We start from the raw sequence: 21,926 nt of genomic DNA, 5'->3' as shown, positions 1-21,926 counted from the left end.
TATTTATATTTGAATTTTATGAGATTGAACAAATTTGTTGATTGAGTATTCTTTTTTGACTCAATTCATTTCAACCCGTGTACACTTCTAAAATATAGAATAATGTGTGCTAGTGAACAACCCCCAGGAAATGAATAAGAAAGGAAAGGGAAAAGGGGAACACCAACAATGGGAGATATTGTCTCTAACGTCTTCTTATGTCTCCTTTTATTATATTATTATTATTATTATTATTCCTTTCCCATTATCTCCCTATCTCCCTCTCGCTTTTACCAATTTATTTTATTACCTTAACCTCTCCCATTTTTTTAGTCTATATAATTTCAAATTTTTTTAATAATTTTGTTTAGATTATGTGTTTTTCTTGTTATTTAATTTGTTAGACTTGGTAATTTTATACGAATCTAAATTCTATTGAAATTTGTAAAATTTATTGACGTTTTTATGTTCTTTTATGTTTAAATTTGTATGTGAAGGTAAAAATTTTGAAATATTTTCGTATTAAGTTTAGAATGTAATAATTTTGAGGGTAAATATTAAGTTTTTGGTAAAATTTGAATGTATTTATTTATTGTTAGGAAAGAGAAAAAAGGGGAGTGGGAAAGGGTAACTAAGCAGTTGCATTTTGGTAATGGGTTAGTTTGGATTGGCTGATTGCGTGGACTAACACATTGTGGGCCCCACTTAATGATTTCTTTTTTAAATTAAAAATTTGTTATTTTCTACCAGCAACTGCACCGCCCCCACCTTTGCTCGTACTTTCTTTTTCATATTTCCACATTTACCCCTTACCACCTCAATCGGAGTATCTAAATCTTTTGCTTAATACTTAAACTAAGTTAAATTGTGTTTAGCTTTACTTTGTTAGACCCAAAAAAAAAAAAAATATATATTGGATTTACACATTGTCTTTGAAAAATATTTAATTACTCATTGGAATGTCATGGATTGACCTTTTAAAAAAGTAAATACAGTAATTATAATAGTAAAAATGTGAATGGCATAATAGTAATTAAAGTGGAAAAAGCGAGGGAAAAAGAGAAGGAAAAGGGCAGGGTAGAGTAACAGTACAGATCACGCAGCTATGTATCAGAAAAAATACGGAGATTATGAGTGGGCCCCACACCTACTGGAATCTCTCTCTCTCTCTAACAAACTCTCTCTCTCTCTCTCTCTCTCTCTCTTTCTAACGACACTCAGTTTTCCTTACAAAACAAGCAACCATTTCCGCTTCTTCTTCTTCGTTTCTTCGTTCTTCTTGATCTTTCAAACTCTCTCTGATGATCTTTACAGTCAACTTCCATGGAGAGAGCAACGCTGAGTGAACCTTCTTCAAGCTTCTTCTTCTTCTTCTGCTTCTTCAGATTTGTGATCGGCTGATGTGAATCGAAGATCTCCATAGCTTTCTTTTCTGTTCTGCTTCAGAGAAATAGGTTATGGTTTTTCTTTCTGGTTTCGTCTTTTTTAGAGGCCTTTTCTTTTCTCTGACATGTTTGTTTGTTTCCTTTTTCTAACATTTGCTTTAATGGCGGAATCACAGTTTTCGTACGACAAAAATGTATGAAGAAACTGCCTGTTCCGATCCCAATTCCATGTCAGCTGAACCTACACCACCTGGTGTACGAGATGCTTCTGAAAATGGCTTTCCTCAAACAATGGCGCATATTCCCACTTTGCCTTCGTTTCCTCCTCCACTCATAGTCGGCGGTGGTCAAGACAGCCATGCCAATTTTGATGACAATAATCTCAATCTTTCCATGGAGGAGATTTCTTACCACCACCACCACCGCAGCGGCGGCGGCGGCGACGCCATGGAACTCGAGTTTCAGCAGCAGGCGGTGGGGTTTGATAACTGTAACATGAACCCTAGTTTTGGTCAAGAGGTAAGTTCTGATTCGAATCGGATGGTTTGTCTTGATCAATCCGCTTGGGCTGGGACGCAAATTCAAGAAATGGGGTTTAATCACCATCTGATTCAATCACAAGATCATCAGTTTTCAGATTCCGCCATGGCAGCCGCCTATACTCAAGCTCCGGACCTCTTAAACTTCTTCAACATGCCAGCTGCTAGATGCTCCAACAACTCTTCCATCTCCTTCTCCAACAACACCATCTCGAACCTCCACTCCTCCGCCATGGGGGGGTTTCTTGCAGACCTTCCCGCCGGCGACGGTAGCAACCCATCATCGACTTCGCTTTCAATACTCTACGACCCTCTGTTCCACCTGAATCTGCCACCACAGCCGCCGCTGTTTAGGGAGCTGTTTCACTCTCTTCCTCATGGATACGGTCTGCCGGCGGCTAGTTCCAGAGGTCGGGGAGGGAGTCTGTTCCCGGAGGGGGAGATAATGGAGAGAGAAGGAACTGCTGGAGTTTATGAAGACGGCGATGGAAGTGGAGTTTTGGAGTTCAGTAGGGATATGGCGGATTGTATTGGAAAAGGAAGGGATGGGAAAATGACCAAACATTTTGCCACTGAACGCCAAAGAAGAGTTCAATTGAATGACAAATATAAAGCTCTCAGGAGTTTGGTTCCAAGCCCTACTAAGGTTTTTCCATTTCCCATTAACTTTGATTTCCTTTCTGGGTATGGCTGAATCAAGCTGTTTTAATTCTTGAACTGCCATTATTATGATTATCCTTCTTTGATCTTGAACTAATAACTTATAGAATGTTCTTGAGTTTACTATTTTTGGACTTTAACTTGATTTCTAGGTGTGGCTTAATCAAGCTTATCTCTCTAATCCGCCATTAATTTTCCTTCCTTGAATCTTAAACAACAATCTAGACTGAAGATTCACTGTTTTATTGGAAATTCCTTTCTGGGTATTGATAAAATCGAGCTCTCTCTCTCTCTAACCCACCATTTTTGTTCTTGGATCTTAAACCAAACACAAGACTGATAGGGCATCAATTGTGGGAGACGCCATAAATTACATAAAAGAGCTTCTGAGAGAAGTGAAGGAGCTGAAACTACTGGTGGAGAAGAAGAGATGCAGCAGAGAGAGGAGCAAGAGGCATCGGACGGCGGAGGAAGACGGCAGCGCATGGGATGTAGAGAGCTCAAATGCGAAGACAGTTGCTGTGGGAGATGGCGGTGAGGATCAAAGCTACAACTTGAGGAGCTCATGGCTGCAGAGGAAGACCAAAGACACTGAAGTTGATGTGAGAATTGTTGACGATGAAGTCACCATAAAGCTTGTGCAGCGCAAACTCAACTGCTTGTTGCTTGTCTCTAAATTGCTTGACGATCTACAGCTTGATCTTCACCATGTCGCCGGCGGCCACATTGGCGATTACTACAGCTTCTTGTTCAATACCAAGGTTCGTCCCAAACCATAACTTTTTCCTTTTTGTTTTTGTGCTCATTTTTCGAATGATATTTCATAAAGTCTTAAAATTGACTTCAATTAGAAATCTGTTAGATGTTGAACGATAAAATTGGGTCATTGAGTGATCTACCGGTGAACAATGCCACTATCTGATTTCAATATTCATCTAAGTTTTTAAAATTTTTGTAAAAATTATTACCACTTATGAATATTTTTAAAACGTTTTTTATTTTAGTTATTCCTAATTAAGGGAGTAAATAATAATAATAATAATAATAATAATAATAATAATAATGTAAAAGTGTTTGGAATTTGATCAGATATATGAAGGTTCATCAGTGTATGCAAGTGCCATAGCCAACAAGGTTATGGAGGCAGTGGACAGACAGTACAACAACACCAACACCGCCAACACATCCATCACTCCACACACCAATACCTATTAATGAGTGTTCTTCTTCTCATCAAACCCTAAACCCTAAACCCTAAACCCTAATTGTTTTCTAATTTCTAATCTTAATTAGTTTCTATTACTTAATATATTACTTAATATAGTTGGTCCCACTACCACTTATCTCTAATAAAGCTTCTCTTTATTTCAACCGTTCTTTTATTTTTAATTCATCATATCATCATACATATGAAGTGAGAGAATCAAGTCTTCGTTCTATTTTTGTTTGTCAATAAGCTTATTAAGCTTCCGTGCTTAAATTCCTAAATAATGATATGATGTAGATAACTTATGATTTGTAAATAGATTACTTAGAATCATGATACGAATAATGCTTTGTTATCTAGATAACGAGAATATTATTTTTAAAGAAAATTAGTAAAAATAGATTACATTTAAACTAATTGTCTTCAAAAAAGTAATTATATGTTCTGGCTGAGGAATGGTACATGCCTCAAGACCTCGCAAGTCTTGATATAAGGCAATTCTATGACACGCTCCGATAACATCTAATACCCAAATATATTACTCAATATGCTTTAGAGCGATTAAACTCAAGTTAGATTGAGACATTTTTTTAGATCAAATCCAAACTATAAAATATTGGGTTGGGCTCGGTTCTTTCTTTCTTTACCCTTTGTTACCATCTGTTTGATTGCATCGACTAAATTTTCACAAAACACAGTTATCAATACTTCAGCCTTTAACAGACAGATTCTCGACCAAGTCTCAAATTCATATGTCCCAATCAGACTGAATGGGTCAAAAGAACATGTCTACAATTGTATCATCCATCTAGAAAGTCAATAATTCTTTAACTAAAAAACTTGCTCGAATAGCCCAACGTACCCGGATTCCTCGTGGTAGAATACGTACACATATCACAGTAATTCTTTTATACCTGAAACACAAGAGTCCAATGCTCATTTCAAAGGTTCATACCTGAACTCATTCATTTTTCATACAAAATATATAATAACAGAAAATATATAGTTCTTAGTTTTCTTCATTTTCCAACATTGCCATGTCACATTCTCCGAATAACAACAATTGTGTTCATTCATTCCATTGCAGTAGCTTTCTGAATTCAACGTGTGGGATTAGAGAATCCAAACTTCTAACCTCTTGGTCAAGAGGATATAACTAAACCAATTAAATTATCCTCATATAGGCACTCTACTGTGATAACAAAATCTAACAGAACAATAATCTCTCATGTTTTTACATCCATGTCTCTCCTCTCTCCACCAAAAAAATAAAGGAAAAAAAAAAAAAAAGAGAGAGAGAGAGGAAGAGGATCCTGTTGAGCTGACAGATACTAGACTTGCACAAAGAAGACTGTTTAGAATGAACTAATACAGGAATTATTTATCATATAAACAAGATGGAGAAACTCTAACAAGAAAATGAAAGGAAACAGGAAACAATATTGTTACTTCATTTCCTTGCTAATAAATTGTTGACGACAGAATCATTCAAAAAGAAGACAAACAGGAAACAAGAGTTAAAGTCAGTTGTCTCTTTTCCTCTAAGTTCCTTCTTTTTCTTATAATGGCTTTCATATGTGCCCCAAAGCAGTGTAAGAAGCTTACCACAAACACAAAGGAAGACGAAGATAGGAAGCCATATATGATAGTGAATAGCAGATATATCAGATATTACCTATTTTGAGAGGAAAACCACTGAGTTTGCTGTTACTTTTGCCATTAATGTGAGCAGCCCAGCTCTTCTGTAAGTTTGCTGCTGTTCCCACGCCCCTATCCACCATGATAATGGAAAAAACTCTTCTACTAGCATAATTAAAATGCAATACTTCCCATAAAATTTCAGAGCCACAGAGTTCCAAATATAGGAAAACGAAATCCCCATAACAACAGTGAGATTGGTTTAATGGTTTTCAACTAAACTAATTTGGTTTGCATGGGTTTTAAACTTTCTTTACTTTGTTTCATTTTGATTCCATAGATTATACTTCTTGATCTCTAAAACCCACACAAAAAATTGGTTGATATATTCTAAATAAGGCATATTGAGTTTGATATCAAACTAAAAAAATAGAATATTGATCTACAACTATCTAAACGAGTATTTATGAAAGTTTGAAACCAAATACTTAAAAGAACATTTGGAAGGGTCAACATATATATAGAGACATAACTCCAAGGATCAAAATAGAATCTAAACTTTAATGTTTGCATAGGTTAACATCAAGTGGATGAATCTCCTTAGCATAGCATTCAATACAAAACATTATAGCAGAACCCAAATGTTAACTATAAGAAATTTAGGGCAAGGGCAAGCACAAGTATCACTCACTGATGCAGGTGAAGAGGCATCTAACATAAAATTGCCATAAGAGAATCAAGTGTTACTCATTGAATGTATTTGGCAATTTCTCCCTTCCTTAATAGAGAGAGTGAGTACTCAGCAGTGTCAATGAGGTCTTCAATATTGTGAAGAGCTCGCTCTTCAGAAGCAAGCAAGAAAATGCCACGAACCTCCGCCTTCTTTGCTAATCTAGCTGCGAAGCTGAGAGGCAAATTAGGGGAGTTGAGGCTCCGCAATATCTGGCGATAAAGAGATATAACACGCCCTCTGTTCCTCGCTAAATCCTCTGCTGTTGCCCATATGATACCTTTCGCCATTCCTCGAACTGAAAAGAAAATTGAAGACATTAGAATGAAAATAAAGAGACTGCGTGACCCCCTAACAGAGAATGGTTCTCAATCACAGGTCAATTTCTCTGCCGCATTTCTTCAAACAGTTGGTGCCCTTGTCCCTGATCGAACTCAACTTATCAGGTAACCATAACTAGTTTCATCCATACAACTGGGCAATGGTGAAACATTAGAGGCATGTTGAATTCTTCAGATTTTGGGGGGTTTCCAACCATGACTCAATCATCACTACACAAACCCAACAACCATTTTACGCCCATTCACCAGATTCTCGGCGCTGATTAGGAGTCAAAAAAATTATAGAATATGAACATTTGTTTACCTGGATCAATCTGGAGCCTAGAGCGTGAGGAAGAACCACTGGACGACCGGATGCAGGATTGAAGAACGATGGCGATGGAGTTCGGAGAGAGGGAGAGATAGAGCCTCGTTTGATTCAGCAATAGAAGTTAACCCGCCGGCGGGCTTTTGCATAACCACACTATATTTCAAGGGTAAAATTACTAGTTACATGTACAAATATATATATTTATCTGCTAGGGGCTTGAGCCGTATATATGGTATTAGAGCCAGGCACAGGCGATGTGCCACGAAGAGGCTAAGCCCCAGAGGTGGACACGAGACGGTGTGCCAACGAGGAGGCTAGGCCCCAAAAGGAGATAGACTCAAAGGGAGTGGATTGGGAGGTCCCACGTCGATTGGAGAAAACGAGTGTCGAAGTGTAGAAAACAGTAAAAAAATGCTTAAAATCGAAACTCTAATTTGAAAACCATAATCTGAAACGTTTGAAGCCCGTTCTAAAAACTGCACACTTGATTTGATTTTTTTTTTCTTTTTTCTTTTTGAGTCCACCAAGGACATTTATGCTTTCTAATTTTTACATTTTTTCACAATTTTTATTTATTTTTTTTCTAATGAAAAAAATTAGAGTATTTTCATGAGAATTTTCAAAGTTTAATAATAACAATAAAACCTTTTTAAGTCTCGGGACACAATTTAAACCTTGTTAAGAGATAGAAATAAAAAATAAAATTGGAAAAGTGTATGATCTTCATTCAGATTTACCACGTTTAATACAAACTATTAACTAATAAAAAAAAATAACATATCTAACTAAATCTTGTAAATAAATAAAATATACGATTAATCAAATTTATACTAACAACCCCTAAATATCTCAGATATATTCTAACTAATATATCTCCAAAATATCCTCTTAATAAACCTACCTACAAATTTATATTTGTAGAATTCTGCCCCATCGAAATTAGCAGTTTTAAATCACTGGATGCATGAGAGAGAAACGACAAAAATACTTAGAACCTCTATAGATAAGTGGCAAAATTTTAGTTACAGTGTGTATTACTATTTATTTTGGTATTAAGGTTACCAACCACAACACAGTGCACATAATCATCTCGGCAACCGACGAAAATGCGTCCACCTATCATAACAGGTGAAGAAAATATGTCTCCTTCAAGATCCACCCTTGCAAATTCTTCTACATTTGTGTTCTGAGAATATCCCTCCTGTGTTGTATTCAACTTTACTCGAAGCAAATGTATGGCTCCAGAACTGGAGCAAACACAAATCAGCCTGAAAAACGCATAAGTTTTTCCTCAGCTTCAATGATATCTGATCGCCATGATGATATATACACACACACTTGATATCATTGAGTATTCAAACCAGCTTGTCTCAATTATTCTTAACCAATATTGTCCGCTTTGGACGTTACGTATCGCCGTCAGCCTCACGGTTTTAAAATGTATAATGCTATGAAGAGGTTTTCATATCCTTATAAGGAATGCTTTATTTCCCTCTCCAACCGATGTGGGATCTCACAATCCACCCCCTTTGGGCGCTAGCGCCCTCGCTGGCATACCCCCTAGAACCTGGCTTTGATACCATTTATAACATCTCAAGCCCATTGCTAGTAGATATTGTCCTCTTTCGACTTTTCCTTCAAGGGCTTCCCCACAGAGCCAAACACTAGGTGCTAGCGAGGACGCTGGCCTCCAGGTGAGTGGATTGTGAGATCCCACATCGGTTGGAGAGGGGAACAAAACATTTCTAATGAGGGTGTGAAAACCTCTCCCTAGAAGACACGTTTGAAAACCTCTCCCTAGTAGACACGTTTGAAAATCTTAACGAAAAGCCCAAAAGGAAAAGTCCAAAAAGAACAATATCTACAAGGGGTAGTCCACAAGGGGCGGGTTTGGAATGCTACCATGACTTATGAACCAATGTCACCTAAATCCTTTATTATGTTTATATTCCTAGACTAACCCATTATAGTTAACTGATATTATCAATCAATTCAGTTTTATTTCCTTTCTTAATTGTTTTTCATACCTGTCAGAGGAGGTGGAAGTTTCAGGCACAAGTTGCAGCTGTTCATCAACACAAGCAGATGCAGTTATCGGATTACCAATGTTGTACTCCCACACTAAATCTCCACTTTTCTGAGTAAATCCCAACAGAGAATACAAGATTTCAAGATTTGTTACTTCTCATAGTGATTTAGCAACATAAGTGTGGATCTTGCCAGTGAGAAGTACTAAAAAATTAAGAAGGAAATAAGATTTAAAAAATAATTACAATGGCGTTTACCAGTTCAAAAGAATAAATGCTTCCATTTCTGGAACATATGAGCACCTGAAACAAATATTTATAAGCAAAATTCTTACTAGAACTTGTGAGGACACTGCAAAAATGTACCTGTGAAGGGACAACGGAGGATATACAGGCTCCAGCAAATATCGGACCACCAGTTTTACACTGAATGAGATAATTTTTTATGAACACACAATGAAGAATTTTAGATAGAATTTTCAATAAAGAAAAAGAAAACGAATGTGAATGTAACAACAAAAAATTACACCTTCCATGAAACAGATCCGTTTGAATCCAGTGCAACAACGTGACCATTCACCAGGCAACAAATAACTGCGGATACAGAAATCAAGAAATTAAACACGATGATATGAGCAAGGTTGTATTCCAATATTCATAAATCCATAGATTCAAAATTTGGAAGCTTCTTTTCTGACTGTCAAATTATGTATAATGAAACCTGCCGAGGCCGTAGAAGTTTCTAAATTTGCAAACTCCTGATTGAGTACAAGGGACTCAAACACTCACAGATTTGGCAAATGCATCTCGGGTTTCATTCCTTACTAGAGAAACTTCAGGAAAAGCTAAGAATTAATTACGTCGCCCACTGCTAGCAAATATTGTTCTCTTTGGGCTTTCCCTCAAGGTTTTTAGAACGCGTCTGCTAGAGAGAGGTTTCCACATCCTCTTCCCCAACCGATGTGGGATCTTACAATTCAACCCCCTTCGGAGCCCAGCATTCTCGCTGACACCCATTCCTTTCTCCAATCTATCTGGGACCCTCCAATCCACCCCTTCAAGGCCTAGCGTCCTTGTTGGCACACCGACTCGTGTCCACCCCCCTTCGGGGTTTAGCCTCCTCTCTGGCACATTGCCCAATGTTTGGCTCTGATACCATTTGTAACGGCTCAAGCCCTCCGTTGAGCCGCCGCTAGCAGATATTGCCCTTTTTGGATTTTCTCTTTCAGACTTCCCCTCAAGATTTTTAAAATGCGTTTGCAAAGAAGAGGTTTCCACACCCTTATAAAAAATATTTCATTCTTCTCTTCAACCGATGGTATCTTGATATTTGAGAATTGCACCAAAAAAAAAAAAAAAAGGGGAAATATTTGCAACCAGATGGAAGAAATGTGGATTTTCTTCAAATCTAATGAATATCTGGAACAGATTCATGAAATACAAGAGGACAAAATAATGTAGCAAAGTTTCTTCATGAAAGTCAAACTAATGCCTTAAAAAGTATAGGAAGATAGTTGGATACCTTAGAGAAATAGAAGAACAAGAACAAGAAAACCATCATTTAAGAAAGCATGAGATCCAATATACAAAATTGCAGTAAAACTGTCAAAACTAAAGAACATTGATTAATTTGGTTTGCAAGCCAAACATTTGTTCCGAACTTGAAGGAATTAAAAGTGAATAATTTCAGTATCCTGTCTCAAACCAACTCAAACTTTTTCATTCAGGATTTCTAACGTTTTCCCAAATTCATCCTACTATAGATCTTCTGTCTACACAAATTTACAAGCAAAACGTCCAGAGAGAGACCACTCAGAAGTCATGAAACAACAACAAAATAAGATCATAAAGACATACCATTTCTAGAAAGTGGATCAATTGCAAGGGACCCAAAGACTGGCGCTTCTAGATCATAGTGCCACAAAGTACTGAAAGGAAAAGCCTGCAGTAATTAAGACGAGGAACTATTCAACCAAAAGCTATATGGCTTTGGAATCGTTACATAGTATATTGGAGACAACTTAGGCTTCTCTAACTTCAATAACATTTTGGAGAGGGAAGGAGATGAAATATATAAAAAATGGAACTAAACGCTCAATTGAAAGTCCTTCGGCGTGGAGAAGGAAAGAGAGGAATTTATCGTAACCCATTAAGTAATGTCATTTCCTTCTCAACTTATATCGTTCTCATGTAATCTTAACTTTCAAAGGTTTAAGAATTGTGGTGGAAAAGGTGTTAGGAACATAGAAGGAAACTAGAGAGATTAGTTCCTGAAGATATAGATATCCAATGGTAGTTGTCTCATTGTCTCCCAGTCTGTGTATTAAGAAACTGGATCTGCAGAAGATAGTTTCTCCTCACAGTCCCTAAGTATCAAAAAGTCCCAACTAAAATAATTGACTCAAAACTGCAATGGATATAGAAATATTTTATAACCGCCCAAGCCCACCGCTAGTACATATTGTCTGCTTTGGCCCGTTCCGTATTGCCGCCAACCTCACAGTTTTAAAACGCGTCTGTTAGGAATAGGTTTCCACACCCTTATAAGGAATGCTTCGTTCCCCTCTCCAACCGATGTGAGATCTCACAATCCACCCCCCTTGAAGGCCCAGCGTTCTCACTGGCACACCGCCCGGTGTCTGGCTCTGATACCATCAGTAACAGCCCAATGTCACCGCTAGCAAATATTGTCCGCTTTGTCCCGTTACATGTCGCCGTTAGCCTCACGGTTTTAAAGCGCGTCGGTTAGGGAGAGTTTCCACACCCTTATAAGGAATGCATCGTTCCCCTCTCCAACCGATGTGGGATCTCACATATCTAGTAGTTATTTCTCATATGCGGAATTCCGAAGCCAAATTCATGATTAGAAGGATTCATTAGAAATTAACATATACTAGTAGTTTCCATTGCCTTTATCAATAGAGCACTCGTCCGTCCACTTGTTGAAGCCACATAAAGTCTATGTTGCACCTACAGAAAGGGAAAAGTTGCATTTAAAATTTTACAATGTATTGCAGCTTCAATACTCCTAATCTATTGCAGCTTTATTTTACAATGTGCAAATGCCTTCAAATGACATCCAGTGTAAAAAAATAAGCAGATACCAGAATAGAGGGAATACAGAAATGAGTATTTTCATGACTCAAAATCAAGCCAACTCAATGAAACCGTAAAAGTCAACATTCTTAAAAAATCTATGTTTTTCCAGGCACCTGTTTATAGTACAATTATCGTACTGCTATCTCTAGATTACTGTTTTCAGCTGCTCATACACCCTCTTCTCTTCTAATATAGGTACAAACTCATGCACATCGAAACGAACCAAACATGCACCAAAAATAAAAAGAACGGAATGGCAAAGAAGAAAAAAAAATCCAAAAATGATAGATTATTTGCTTTCTTGGATCTCTTCTAATGATCCTCCTCCACAAACTTGATTCCTCATGAATAAATATCCACAACCGTTTACTAATGCTCTCATTTGAAAATAAACAGCAGTATAACCTTTTTTCAAGAGAGAAAAAAAGGTAACTTGAAACAATCTTGAATGAACCATTGACCATCATTTGGGAAAGTACTGGAAAAAATTGAGTGAGTTTACCCCATCAATTGCAGGTGATCCATATATACTTCCTCCACATGGAAGTTTATAAACACAAGAATGCCTCACGTAGTCAAATGCATATAAGTTACGGTCATATGATCCACACCTACATGAAAATTTATAAAATCTTAAGCTAATAAACTGTGTACCATGATGATGTACTTAATACTATATTTCTTTTTAGTCTGTGAATTAGGGGAAGTTTTTCTACAAACCAAACATGATCACTAAGAGACCGATATAAACAAAAAGAAAAAAAAAAAAAGAAAAAAAAGAGAGAGAAAAGAACAGAAATCTCCCAGCAGGTAATTAAAATAAAAAAAAACAACATAATAGAGGAGAATGAACGACCTGTTGGCCAAAATACCGAAGTAATAAAACCATACCAGATTAAATTTCTCTCTGAATCAACCACTGGCTGCGATTTTACCTTCATTTTAAAAAATGAAATATTTATTAATTAGGAGAAGCTGATGAGTAAAACATGATTTAAACACTGGCACTCGGCAGATGAATAATTTGTATCAAATATGAGATCATATGCAATTCATTCCCCTTTTAATGAGTTCAACAGAACTGTCATGCTTGATCATTGATCAGTTTGTTAATATAAACAAATCCCCTTACCTCACCACACGTTTGGAACGTCCATTGGATATTACCAGTGGAAAACTCGAGAAAATATATCTTCCCTTTGTAGCATCCTACTACAACCTAAAAAGTTTCCAAGAAAAATAAATATTCCTTCTCTAGGATAAAAACTTAATTAGACATTATGCCTAATGACCGCATCACAATAATGAGATAACCTGAGAAAAGTCCCCAACAATTGCCGTGGAACATTCAATTCGTCCTTCTAGCCTTATCTCCCATTGAAGAGAAGCACTGTAGAAAGTTGTGCAATAAAAGTATAACTTCAGTAAATCAAATAAAAATGAATAAGTAATTAGTGATTAGTGTACACTTCTTCATTAAAAGAAAATAGGAACTGTTAACGAAGATCTATGTGAAGTACACGGAAAAGAGGAACGAGACAAGTCAAACACACACCACACATTTACAAGAGAGAGCGAGGGACAGAAGAAAAGGAAGATGAAGAAGTTGAACTACAGCAATCTTCTTGCTTGGCTCCTTCTTCTGATATTTTTAGTAACTGCCCAATTCATATTAATTCAAGCCACTTGGAGCTTTCTTCTTCTACATTTTTTTTTCTTTCTTTCTTTCTTTCTTTATTATTATTATTATTTGTGGTAATGTTCATGGCTTTTGTCTGGGAGGATACATCATCATCACTTCCTCAACATTGTCTACAACAAGTTGGTTTGCTTTTTGATCAAGAAAGAGAACAGTAAATCACATTCCTAAGATATTTTAAAGCTTTATTCCTTACCAAATTATAAGGAACGCTTAACACATATTTCCATCCTAAAACTAAAAACATATAGTCAGTGAAAAATGGGCAAGAATAGAAGTTCATCGAGGAAAAAAAGCATCTGTTTTTGTAACATAAAAGATGGAAAAGTTAAAGATAACGTAGAAGGAATACTCTGGCTTACTACATTGAAGTAAATACATGTTCCAACTCTTTATTGCTGCTTACTTTTTTGCATCCACGCAGACAAACTTCTGTGAGTGAGAACCAATAAACAAGTAGATTTTGGGGTGTTTAAACACAACAAGTGGTGAAGCATCCACGCAAGACTCCATATGAACTTGCCATAGTTTTTTCATAGAACCATTTTCACCTCTTGGGGACTTAACTAACAAAGTTTCTACACATTCACTGTTACCAATGTCCTTGTGTTCATACACAACCTTGTTGTATCGACTGAATGCACATGACACAGACGTCAAAAGAGAATCCCACAGGTGCCCACCAACTTGGCCTATATCTTCCAAATTGATTGAAAAATCAGAAACCTCCTTATTGTGTTTCGAGATTGAAGAATTGTTATTCCTTGGTATGGCTACCCTCGAAAAACCATCATTTGGATGAACTTGTTTCCTTTTTCCAGAGTTCTGACCCTCATTAATATCAAAATGGGTCAGAAACTCAGAATCATCGAAAGAAAACTTGTTCCACCTGTCAATTTTCAGGTTCTTTCTTGAGTCAGCATCCCTACTGATATCTATATCTGACTCTTTCTTCTCTAGAAGGGCCGTAAGAAGCTTAGCTGGGCTTGGATAGTGATACAGCCATCTCATATCAACCCCTAATCTATATGAAACATGCGCTGCAGCTATAGAGTTACCACCCATCGTAAAGAAGTCATCATCACTAGAGATCTCTTTAATCATTAAAGCATCAGAGAAAGCCTGCAATGCAAGAGAACAGATGTTGAAGAAAGTGTGGATTATATAGAGAACACACTCCATTGTCCATTTCACAAACTGCTATAAATGAAGCAACAAGACTGGAAATATCAAGAAGATGGGGGCCACACCTTTTTTATGACTTGCATGTAGTCATTTGCCCATGTTTCATCAATAGTTTCATGTTCGTGCTCCCAAAGAGGTCTTGAACGCGTCAAGATCTCATAATCAACTTTTCCACTGGATGACATAGGGATTGAGTCAATGAAGAAAAAGCTGTTTGGAATCATAGCCAATAAAACTTTTTCCACCATCCAACTTCTAATAGTGGACCTGAATACATCACTCTTCTTGTTATCTTTCAAAACTAGAAATGCCACTAGATATTCAAGTTCCCTATCACTTCTCCTGGAAACTACAGCTGCATCTACTACATCTGGATGTTCCCTTAAAGCATCCTCAATCTCTTCTAAAGCAATACGTTGCCCATTAACTTTGATACTGCGATCTTTTCTCCCCAAGAACACCAAATCACCACTTTGAAGCTGTCGGACAAAATCACTTATCCTGATATAAATTTGATCACAATTTGCATTGAGTGAACCTCCATGAACAAAGTCTTGAGAAAAAATTTTATCATCCAAAGGGTGAAAAGCAGAATCTGAATAATATCCACTACATACACAGGGGCCACCAACCCACAGTTCTCCCTGGTTCAGTGCATCATTGTCACCAACAACCACAACATCACAGTGAGAAATCGGCACACCAATTGGAACAGTATTGATTTCTTCTGTCCCCAAAATCATTGGCATTCTCTTGCAATCAAAATATGTACAATCACCAGATACCTTTTTGTTCAGAAAATCGAGATATTAAATCAATAGCCAATTGATATGAGTGACAGGGGAAAAGGTAGCTCAATATGTTCCATGCTACTGAATTAAAGTGCAAAGAACAAGTGAATAGTGGCACCTTTAATTACCATCTTGATATAAATCTAAATTACAAAATTCATACGGTGCATAAAAAAGGAGTTGCAACTTTAATTTTAAAAAATATAAATAATTTCAAGATCTTCACGAGTTGGTATCCAAGAAAGAAAAAAATTCATTGTTGAACAAAGTGAAGGATTGTAAGATATACACCACGATCAAGTTTCTTAATATTCAATAGCAATCCTGACATATCAAGATACAATCTATTTAACACTTGCCATGAACATGGTTGCTTGTAAGCTTGCCACCATTCACTACTCTAAAGCATGAAGGCAGCACTATGTCCAACAAAAATTAAGGAGGAGGAGTTACTGAAGAGAGGAAGCTAAAAGAGAAACAAGTCCATGCATCTTTCCCTATAGTATTCAGTCACAGATTAGCATTGTAAGCAGAACCGGAAGTTGCCTAAATTGAGTGCATAATGCAGGAATGATTTAAATCCTAACCTCTGTACTGCCATACAAATTCAAAACTGTGGTCTCTGGTAATAACTTGACAAGCGCATTCCATAACTGTATTGGCAGAATTTCACCACTCAGAATTAACAATCTTAGGGAACATCTGTTCTGCATCACACACAGTCTTTGCAATGCAGGAAGGAGCGCCCTCATTAGTGATGGAACAGCAGTAAGCTTACTGATGGAATATGCCTTCACAGAAAGAGATTAAATTCAGCCATCCATAAAATAAGAATGTAGCATGAATTATGAGCTGATATCGACTATACAAAGTAGCAACGGCTACTAATCTCAGTTCATATATTTAATTTCAATGAACATAATAAAAGGCTCGATGGACTTTTATCTGATTAAAAAATCTATACGAGTCTACCTGAATAAAATTGACAACAGAATATAATTTTTCTTTCAACTCTTTCATCGGAGGTATAACCAAGGCAGAAGATGTTAATATGGCACTAAGAAATTCTTGAATGTGGTCAATAAAGCTAATAGATGTCTTGAACAATAAAAGTTCCTCTCCACTAGAAGGAAATAATTCTTGCATCCATTGAAAGCGATTTAGAAGACCTACAAAAGTTAAAACCATTTTGTTAATGAAACATCACTCTGGAAGGGTGATCAAAGTAACACCTTGATTGTGAAGAGCACTGTGAAAAAAAAAATTATCTTTGAATTGAAATAATTTTTATAAGTTCATTGGTTTTTCAGGAAACTCTATTGATATTGACATTTTATTTATATATCCACCGACATTTTCATAAAATTGAGATATCAACATTTCCATTTGGCATCAATCCTCGGTAATAGCATACCTTGTTCGGTGCCACATATTCCTTTAGGCTTTCCAGTAGATCCAGATGTATACATAATGTAACAAAACAACCTCCCCTTCTCACGCTCACAGGGAAAAACTAAATCAACCGCACTATTATGCTCTCGAATAGAATTTTCTTCCATAGTAAAACTAAAAGTCGAGCAGCCACTGATTTGCTTGAGCCAACGAAACCCATCAGTCAAGTGATAGCCATCTTCACAAAATGAAGATCCAGAGTAGATAATAAGATCAATTTTCGACGTAGAAACAACTGACAGAATCCTCTTTTTAGGCCATGCAGGATCTAACGGCATGAAAGCCCCTCCGCATCTTAGTACAGAAAGAACAGCAACTATATATTCAACTGAAGGTGGCATATATATTCCAAATATTTTCGGTATATTACTGCTGTCAAGCTCAACTGATGCTTCAGATAATTCATTAGCCACTGGGCCAGTCTTTACCAGCTGATCATTAGCTGAAAAATTGTAGAGATTCATTGCCATGTTTGTTGGATGATGAAAGTCCTACATCGACTAATTTAGGGAATGATCATGGGTTTATAAGGGAGGAATAACTCCATTGGTATGAGGCCTTTTGGGGAAGCCCAAAGCAAAGCCATGAGAGCTTATGCTCAAAGTGGACAATATCATACCATTGTGGAGAGTCGTGTTTGTCTAACATGGTATCAGAGCCATGCCCTAAACTTAGTCGTGCCAATAGATTGGCAAATCCTCGAATGTCGAACAAAGGACTCCAAAAAGAAAAAATGAGTCAAGCCTTCTCGAAGGTACGAAGGCAGTCAAAAATGACTAAGACTCCAAAGGAGTCGAGCCTCGATTAAGGGGAGGCGTGCTTTGTTCGAGGGGAGGTGTTGGATGATGAAAGTCCTACATCGACTAATTTAGGAAATGATCATGGGTTTATAAGGGAGGAATATTAACTCCATTGGTATGAGGCCTTTTGGGGAAGCCCAAAGCAAAGCCATGAGAGCTTATGCTCAAAGTGGACAATATCATACCATTGTGGAGAGTCGTGTTCGTCTAACAATGTTAATAAGATCGCCCCATTGATTAGCCCCATTTAACGGGAAAACACTACACTGTTTTACAGAACTACAGGCATATTTAAGGTTCAAAAGCGATGCCTAGATTCTCATTCGGCTTCGAATTGTTTTTCCAGTAATATTGCAGTCAACTTTAAACCTTCCTCGCTAAACATATAACCATTGAGATGGGCAGCATCTCGTCAATATGGATGAGAAATACCAGATTATCAAAATTTCAGTCGAATGAAGTGTATTATGCGAGTCATAAACTCGTAAAGGAGAAGACGATTACGAGAGAATTAAAAACAAAAATCAGTAGAATTGAGGAAATGACCTCGGTGAGGAGCAGTGGGCGCGATTAATCGAGGATCGCGAAGGATTGCAGGAAGGCGGGAACTGAGAGAATCAACGGAGGCCAACAGCTGCGAGTAAGTGAAGCACTGGTCGCCATCGTACATGGAAGGGAAAGCGGATATAGCCCGCTCCGTGAAGAAGTTCTCATCTCCTCCGCCGCCGCCATGTAACTGGCGGCAAAGCTGGATTCCACCGGAGGCATGAATTACTGCGATTTTTTCAGGATGAGACAATGCAACTCTCTGAAACTCGTGAGATATGCAGCAAGGAAGCTGCCTCATAGTCACTTTCGCGGAACTTCAACCATTAGCGATACTGGAAACTTTAGCTCACCTCGGCCATTGCTGTTTCTGTATTGCTTCGATTGTTTTGTGCTTGGAGAATAGACAACGTTTTAAATTAATCTGTTTTTTAGATTATACCATTAAATTAATAAAAATATCTTTAAATTTTTTATTCTCTTACAAATATTTCTTAAAAAAATTATATTTTAAACTATAAAAAATATTTTAAAAAATACCCTTTAAATTTTCAAGTTGAGAAAATTATTTCAAGAAAGTAATTTTAAAATTTAATTAATACAAAAAAATTTTAAATACTTAAAAAATGCTTAAATTTTTTTAAAAAAATAAATTAATATATTTATTGTTAATACACATTCCAAAAATCAGTTTTCCTTCTAACTATATCGCTTATAAAAATTAGAATAATATTTTTTTAGACAAAATATAATTTTTATGGATATTTTTATTAATTTGACATTCTTTTCTTTATATTTTTTTTGTGACCCAATAAATTTGTTGGTAAGCTTTTCCATAATAATCAATCATTATATTTTTTTTAGTCGTAAGAGTTCAAGCCCATTGCTAATATATATTGTCAGTTTTAGTCCATTACGTATCATTTTCAAACTCACGGTTTTACAACGCGTCTACTAAGGAGAGGTTTTCACACCGTTATAAGGAATGTTTTGTTCCCCTGTCCAACCGATATGGGATCTCACAATCCATCCCCCTTGAGGGTCCAACGTCCTCACTGGCACACCACTCACCCCCTGGTGACTGGCTCTGATACCATTTGTAACGACTCAAACCCACTGCTGGGAGATATTGTTCGTTTTAGTCTGTTACGTAACGTCGTCAGCCTCACGATTTTAAATTCTTTCTTAGTCATCCAAGCTTCATGATCACTCTCATTTAAATGTGGTATCGATTCATTTATATACTCATATTTTACTAGGGGTGAGGTAATACATTCCACCCGATTAATATTTTAAAAATCTTAAAATTAAAGAATTAAATTATAAATGTCGGGTCTACAATTTAAATATAAAAATAAATATAGGTAGAATAATGTAAATTATAAAAATAGAAAGTTGATAAGGTATATGATTCTATTAAATTTATTATCTAAGAAGCAAAGCCAATGAGTAAAGCTGACATCAAGTTTGTAAGTTCACACATACCAACCAACTAAAAAATCAAGTGATCTACCAACTATTTGGAGTAATTATTTCTTTTCAAGGGCCCAATTTATAAATATTCAATTTTAATTATATTAAGCCAAGTCGTAATTTAACCATACGCTGTGGCACATCAAATTACAACAAATTATTCATACCAACAAAATAATATTTATTATCTTATCTATAAAGTCTTTAAATATTAGTTAAATTATTTCAACTATCAAATCAAACACAATTTAATAGTTAATTAGGAGCTAGAGCAATTTTGAAAATAGAAAGCCTTAAAATTACTCGAATATCATGAAGATTTAACAATAAGGTTTGGAAATTGACAGAGGCCAAATCAGAACCGTTGAAACCGACAATCTTGACTTTGGAAAAATAGAAAAGGAAAAAAGAAAAAGGAAAATCGATGGAGCCTTCCAAGAACAGCACACTCCAGAACAGGAGTTCTACCGTGTATTTTCCAGAAATTTTACTGCAGTTTTTTGCAGTCGATCAAAACAGAATTGATTCAATAGCGTTTCTCTTGGAAGATTTTCGCTGGATGATCTTTGTTTTGATTTTTTTTTTTTTTTTGTTTTTTTAGTTCTGAAAATTTTGATGTAAATTCGAACATTTCCCTTTTGCATACCTTTGGAACGAAAAAACTCCAGATGGAATCGACATTCTCATGGCGGAATTCAAAACGCTGTTTCTGTTTCTGGATTTTTCTGTTTCTTTGCCGTCGTTGTTTGACGGACCAGTATCGGCCGCCATGGGTGAATTCATAGCTTCAACCTCTTCGTCTTCTTCCTCGTCGATGCTCAATATATCTGCAACAGAGAGAATGCGGACTGGACATGGAGAAGATTGATGATCCTCTGAAACTGACCGAATCGAACGGATGGATTCTTCTCTGTTTTTCTCTGTTCTTCCGTCTCCTCGATCGACACTCGGCGGATTTGGATTCGGATTCGGACTTCCTTGATCTCGATTGGTTGAATCGGTTACGATTTCGACCACGACGACCTCCTGGCTTACGTTTTCGGACAAATCTTGGACGACGACGACGGCAGCGTCGCTGCTGTGGCGGTAACCTAGAACCGTCACGGATGGCGGCGGAGTTTCCGGAGGCGGAGGATTCGTCGGCGTTATATTGGAACGACAGAAAGGACAACTCGAATTGGATTTCAGCCAAGTATCAATACACGCGAGATGAAAAGCGTGACTACATTTAGGCAACAATCTCAAACTCTCGTTTTCTTGAAATTCACTCAAACAAATAGCGCAATCGCTTTCTTCGACCAATCCTTCGCCCTTCTTGAACTTGAAAACCGAGATCGATTTTATCAGCGCCTCGTTCAATCCCGGTCCCGCACTGGACTGCCGAGTATCGTTAGCCACTCGATCCGCCTCGAAGTTCTCCACCGGTTCGGCTCCACCGCCATCGTCGACTCTCCGCCGGCAATACTTCGACACGATCGCGTAGTAAGTAACCAGAACAAACGCGCTAGCTAAGATCCCGATCACGGCGACTATTAGAGGCGAGAAGAATGTATCGGATTTGTCACTGTCGTCGAGACCGAAGAGCGGCGGCGGCGGGAACGGGAAGGCGCACCACTGCGGACAGAAGGCTGTGCAAAGTTTTTGAGAACAGTCGTTAAAGTTGAACGGATTGAACGGCGGGGAGGGATCGGGGATTCCGACGGAGTCCATGTGATGCGGAAGTTGAAGAGGAAGGAGATCTTTCGATGTCTTGAGTCGCAGGAGAAGGTGAACAAGGTTCAGTCACACGGCGGCGGTGGAAACCAGGACGGTGGAGGCAAAGTTTGGGGAGAGCTTATATTTTAGTGAGGAAAAAAAAAAAAACAAAAAGGCAGCGGCTGAGGCTCGGGATCAGACAAGTCTCTTGCCTTATCCTAACTTTTTCTCTCTCTTTTTTATTTTATTTTATTTTATTATATATATATATATAATAAACATGTGTTCTACTCTTTAAGTTTTTTATTTTTTATATTGATTTTAGGTTTTAATTGATTTTGTTATTTTTTTTTCCTTTGCCTATTTTGAA

The 21,926-nt window shown here is 37.1% G+C and overlaps 4 protein-coding genes across 6 annotated transcripts; 1 reads left to right on the top strand and 3 right to left on the bottom strand.

Moving 5' to 3' along the window:
- The first annotated feature begins 1,114 nt into the window (after window positions 1-1,114).
- Window positions 1,115-3,934, top strand: LOC111499172 (transcription factor bHLH91-like). 2 transcript variants are annotated; one of them, XM_023150681.1, is made up of 4 exons: window positions 1,115-1,430; window positions 1,541-2,549; window positions 2,899-3,324; window positions 3,653-3,934. In XM_023150681.1, the coding sequence occupies exons 2-4, from the start codon at window positions 1,557-1,559 to the stop codon at window positions 3,776-3,778; spliced, it is 1,545 nt and encodes a 514-aa protein (XP_023006449.1). In that variant the 5' UTR covers window positions 1,115-1,430; window positions 1,541-1,556; the 3' UTR covers window positions 3,779-3,934. The 2 variants fall into 2 exon arrangements, with proteins under 2 accessions (XP_023006449.1, XP_023006450.1); XM_023150682.1 differs by having other exon boundaries at window positions 1,115-1,433.
- A 1,860-nt stretch (window positions 3,935-5,794) lies between these two features.
- LOC111499185 lies at window positions 5,795-6,436 on the bottom strand. The gene has a single exon (XM_023150701.1). The coding sequence runs from the start codon at window positions 6,426-6,428 to the stop codon at window positions 6,156-6,158; it is 273 nt and encodes a 90-aa protein (XP_023006469.1). The 5' UTR covers window positions 6,429-6,436; the 3' UTR covers window positions 5,795-6,155.
- Window positions 6,437-7,393: 957 nt separating this feature from the next.
- LOC111498993 (putative acyl-activating enzyme 19) lies at window positions 7,394-18,793 on the bottom strand. Of its 2 annotated transcripts, XR_002720889.1 has the most exons (18): window positions 18,389-18,793; window positions 17,005-17,484; window positions 16,563-16,759; window positions 16,178-16,381; window positions 14,865-15,584; window positions 14,021-14,736; window positions 13,230-13,305; window positions 13,048-13,134; window positions 12,807-12,850; window positions 12,418-12,526; window positions 11,727-11,786; window positions 10,674-10,758; window positions 9,346-9,410; window positions 9,183-9,242; window positions 9,075-9,119; window positions 8,817-8,926; window positions 7,687-8,057; window positions 7,394-7,463 (listed from the first exon to the last, which is right to left on the bottom strand). XR_002720889.1 is itself a non-coding variant. In XM_023150417.1 (17 exons), exons 1-17 carry the CDS (start codon window positions 18,687-18,689, stop codon window positions 7,808-7,810), a joined length of 3,609 nt encoding a protein of 1,202 aa, XP_023006185.1. In that variant the 5' UTR covers window positions 18,690-18,793; the 3' UTR covers window positions 7,682-7,807. The 2 variants fall into 2 exon arrangements, 1 of the variants encoding a protein (XP_023006185.1); XM_023150417.1 differs by lacking the exon at window positions 7,394-7,463 and having other exon boundaries at window positions 7,682-8,057.
- Window positions 18,794-20,288: 1,495 nt separating this feature from the next.
- LOC111498996 (RING-H2 finger protein ATL52-like) lies at window positions 20,289-21,763 on the bottom strand. The gene has a single exon (XM_023150420.1). The coding sequence runs from the start codon at window positions 21,569-21,571 to the stop codon at window positions 20,459-20,461; it is 1,113 nt and encodes a 370-aa protein (XP_023006188.1). The 5' UTR covers window positions 21,572-21,763; the 3' UTR covers window positions 20,289-20,458.
- Window positions 21,764-21,926: the final 163 nt, after the last annotated feature.

The sequence above is a fragment of the Cucurbita maxima genome, unplaced genomic scaffold (assembly GCF_002738345.1).
Source record: "Cucurbita maxima cultivar Rimu unplaced genomic scaffold, Cmax_1.0 Cma_Scf00026, whole genome shotgun sequence".
Taxonomy (NCBI): Eukaryota; Viridiplantae; Streptophyta; class Magnoliopsida; order Cucurbitales; family Cucurbitaceae; genus Cucurbita; species Cucurbita maxima.
Note: the sequence above shows the minus strand (reverse complement) of the source record. Positions and strands in the feature narration are given on the sequence as shown.

What these genes read in the sequence shown, in the direction of transcription:
- LOC111499172 (XM_023150681.1), top strand. Translation starts at nt 1,557, where the DNA reads ATGTATGAAGAAACTGCCTGTTCCGATCCCAATTCCATGTCAGCTGAA. An exon ending in TGGTTCCAAGCCCTACTAAG is followed by an intron (nt 2,550 to 2,898) that starts GTTTTTCCATTT and finishes ACCAAACACAAG; the next exon opens with ACTGATAGGGCATCAATTGT. An exon ending in GCTTCTTGTTCAATACCAAG is followed by an intron (nt 3,325 to 3,652) that starts GTTCGTCCCAAA and finishes GAATTTGATCAG; the next exon opens with ATATATGAAGGTTCATCAGT.
- LOC111499185 (XM_023150701.1), bottom strand. Translation starts at nt 6,428, where the DNA reads ATGGCGAAAGGTATCATATGGGCAACAGCAGAGGATTTAGCGAGGAAC.
- LOC111498993 (XM_023150417.1), bottom strand. Translation starts at nt 18,689, where the DNA reads ATGAGGCAGCTTCCTTGCTGCATATCTCACGAGTTTCAGAGAGTTGCA. An exon ending in AATATGTGGCACCGAACAAG is followed by an intron (nt 16,760 to 17,004) that starts GTATGCTATTAC and finishes TAACTTTTGTAG; the next exon opens with GTCTTCTAAATCGCTTTCAA. An exon ending in CCTCCGTTGTCCCTTCACAG is followed by an intron (nt 9,120 to 9,182) that starts GTACATTTTTGC and finishes TATTTGTTTCAG; the next exon opens with GTGCTCATATGTTCCAGAAA.
- LOC111498996 (XM_023150420.1), bottom strand. Translation starts at nt 21,571, where the DNA reads ATGGACTCCGTCGGAATCCCCGATCCCTCCCCGCCGTTCAATCCGTTC.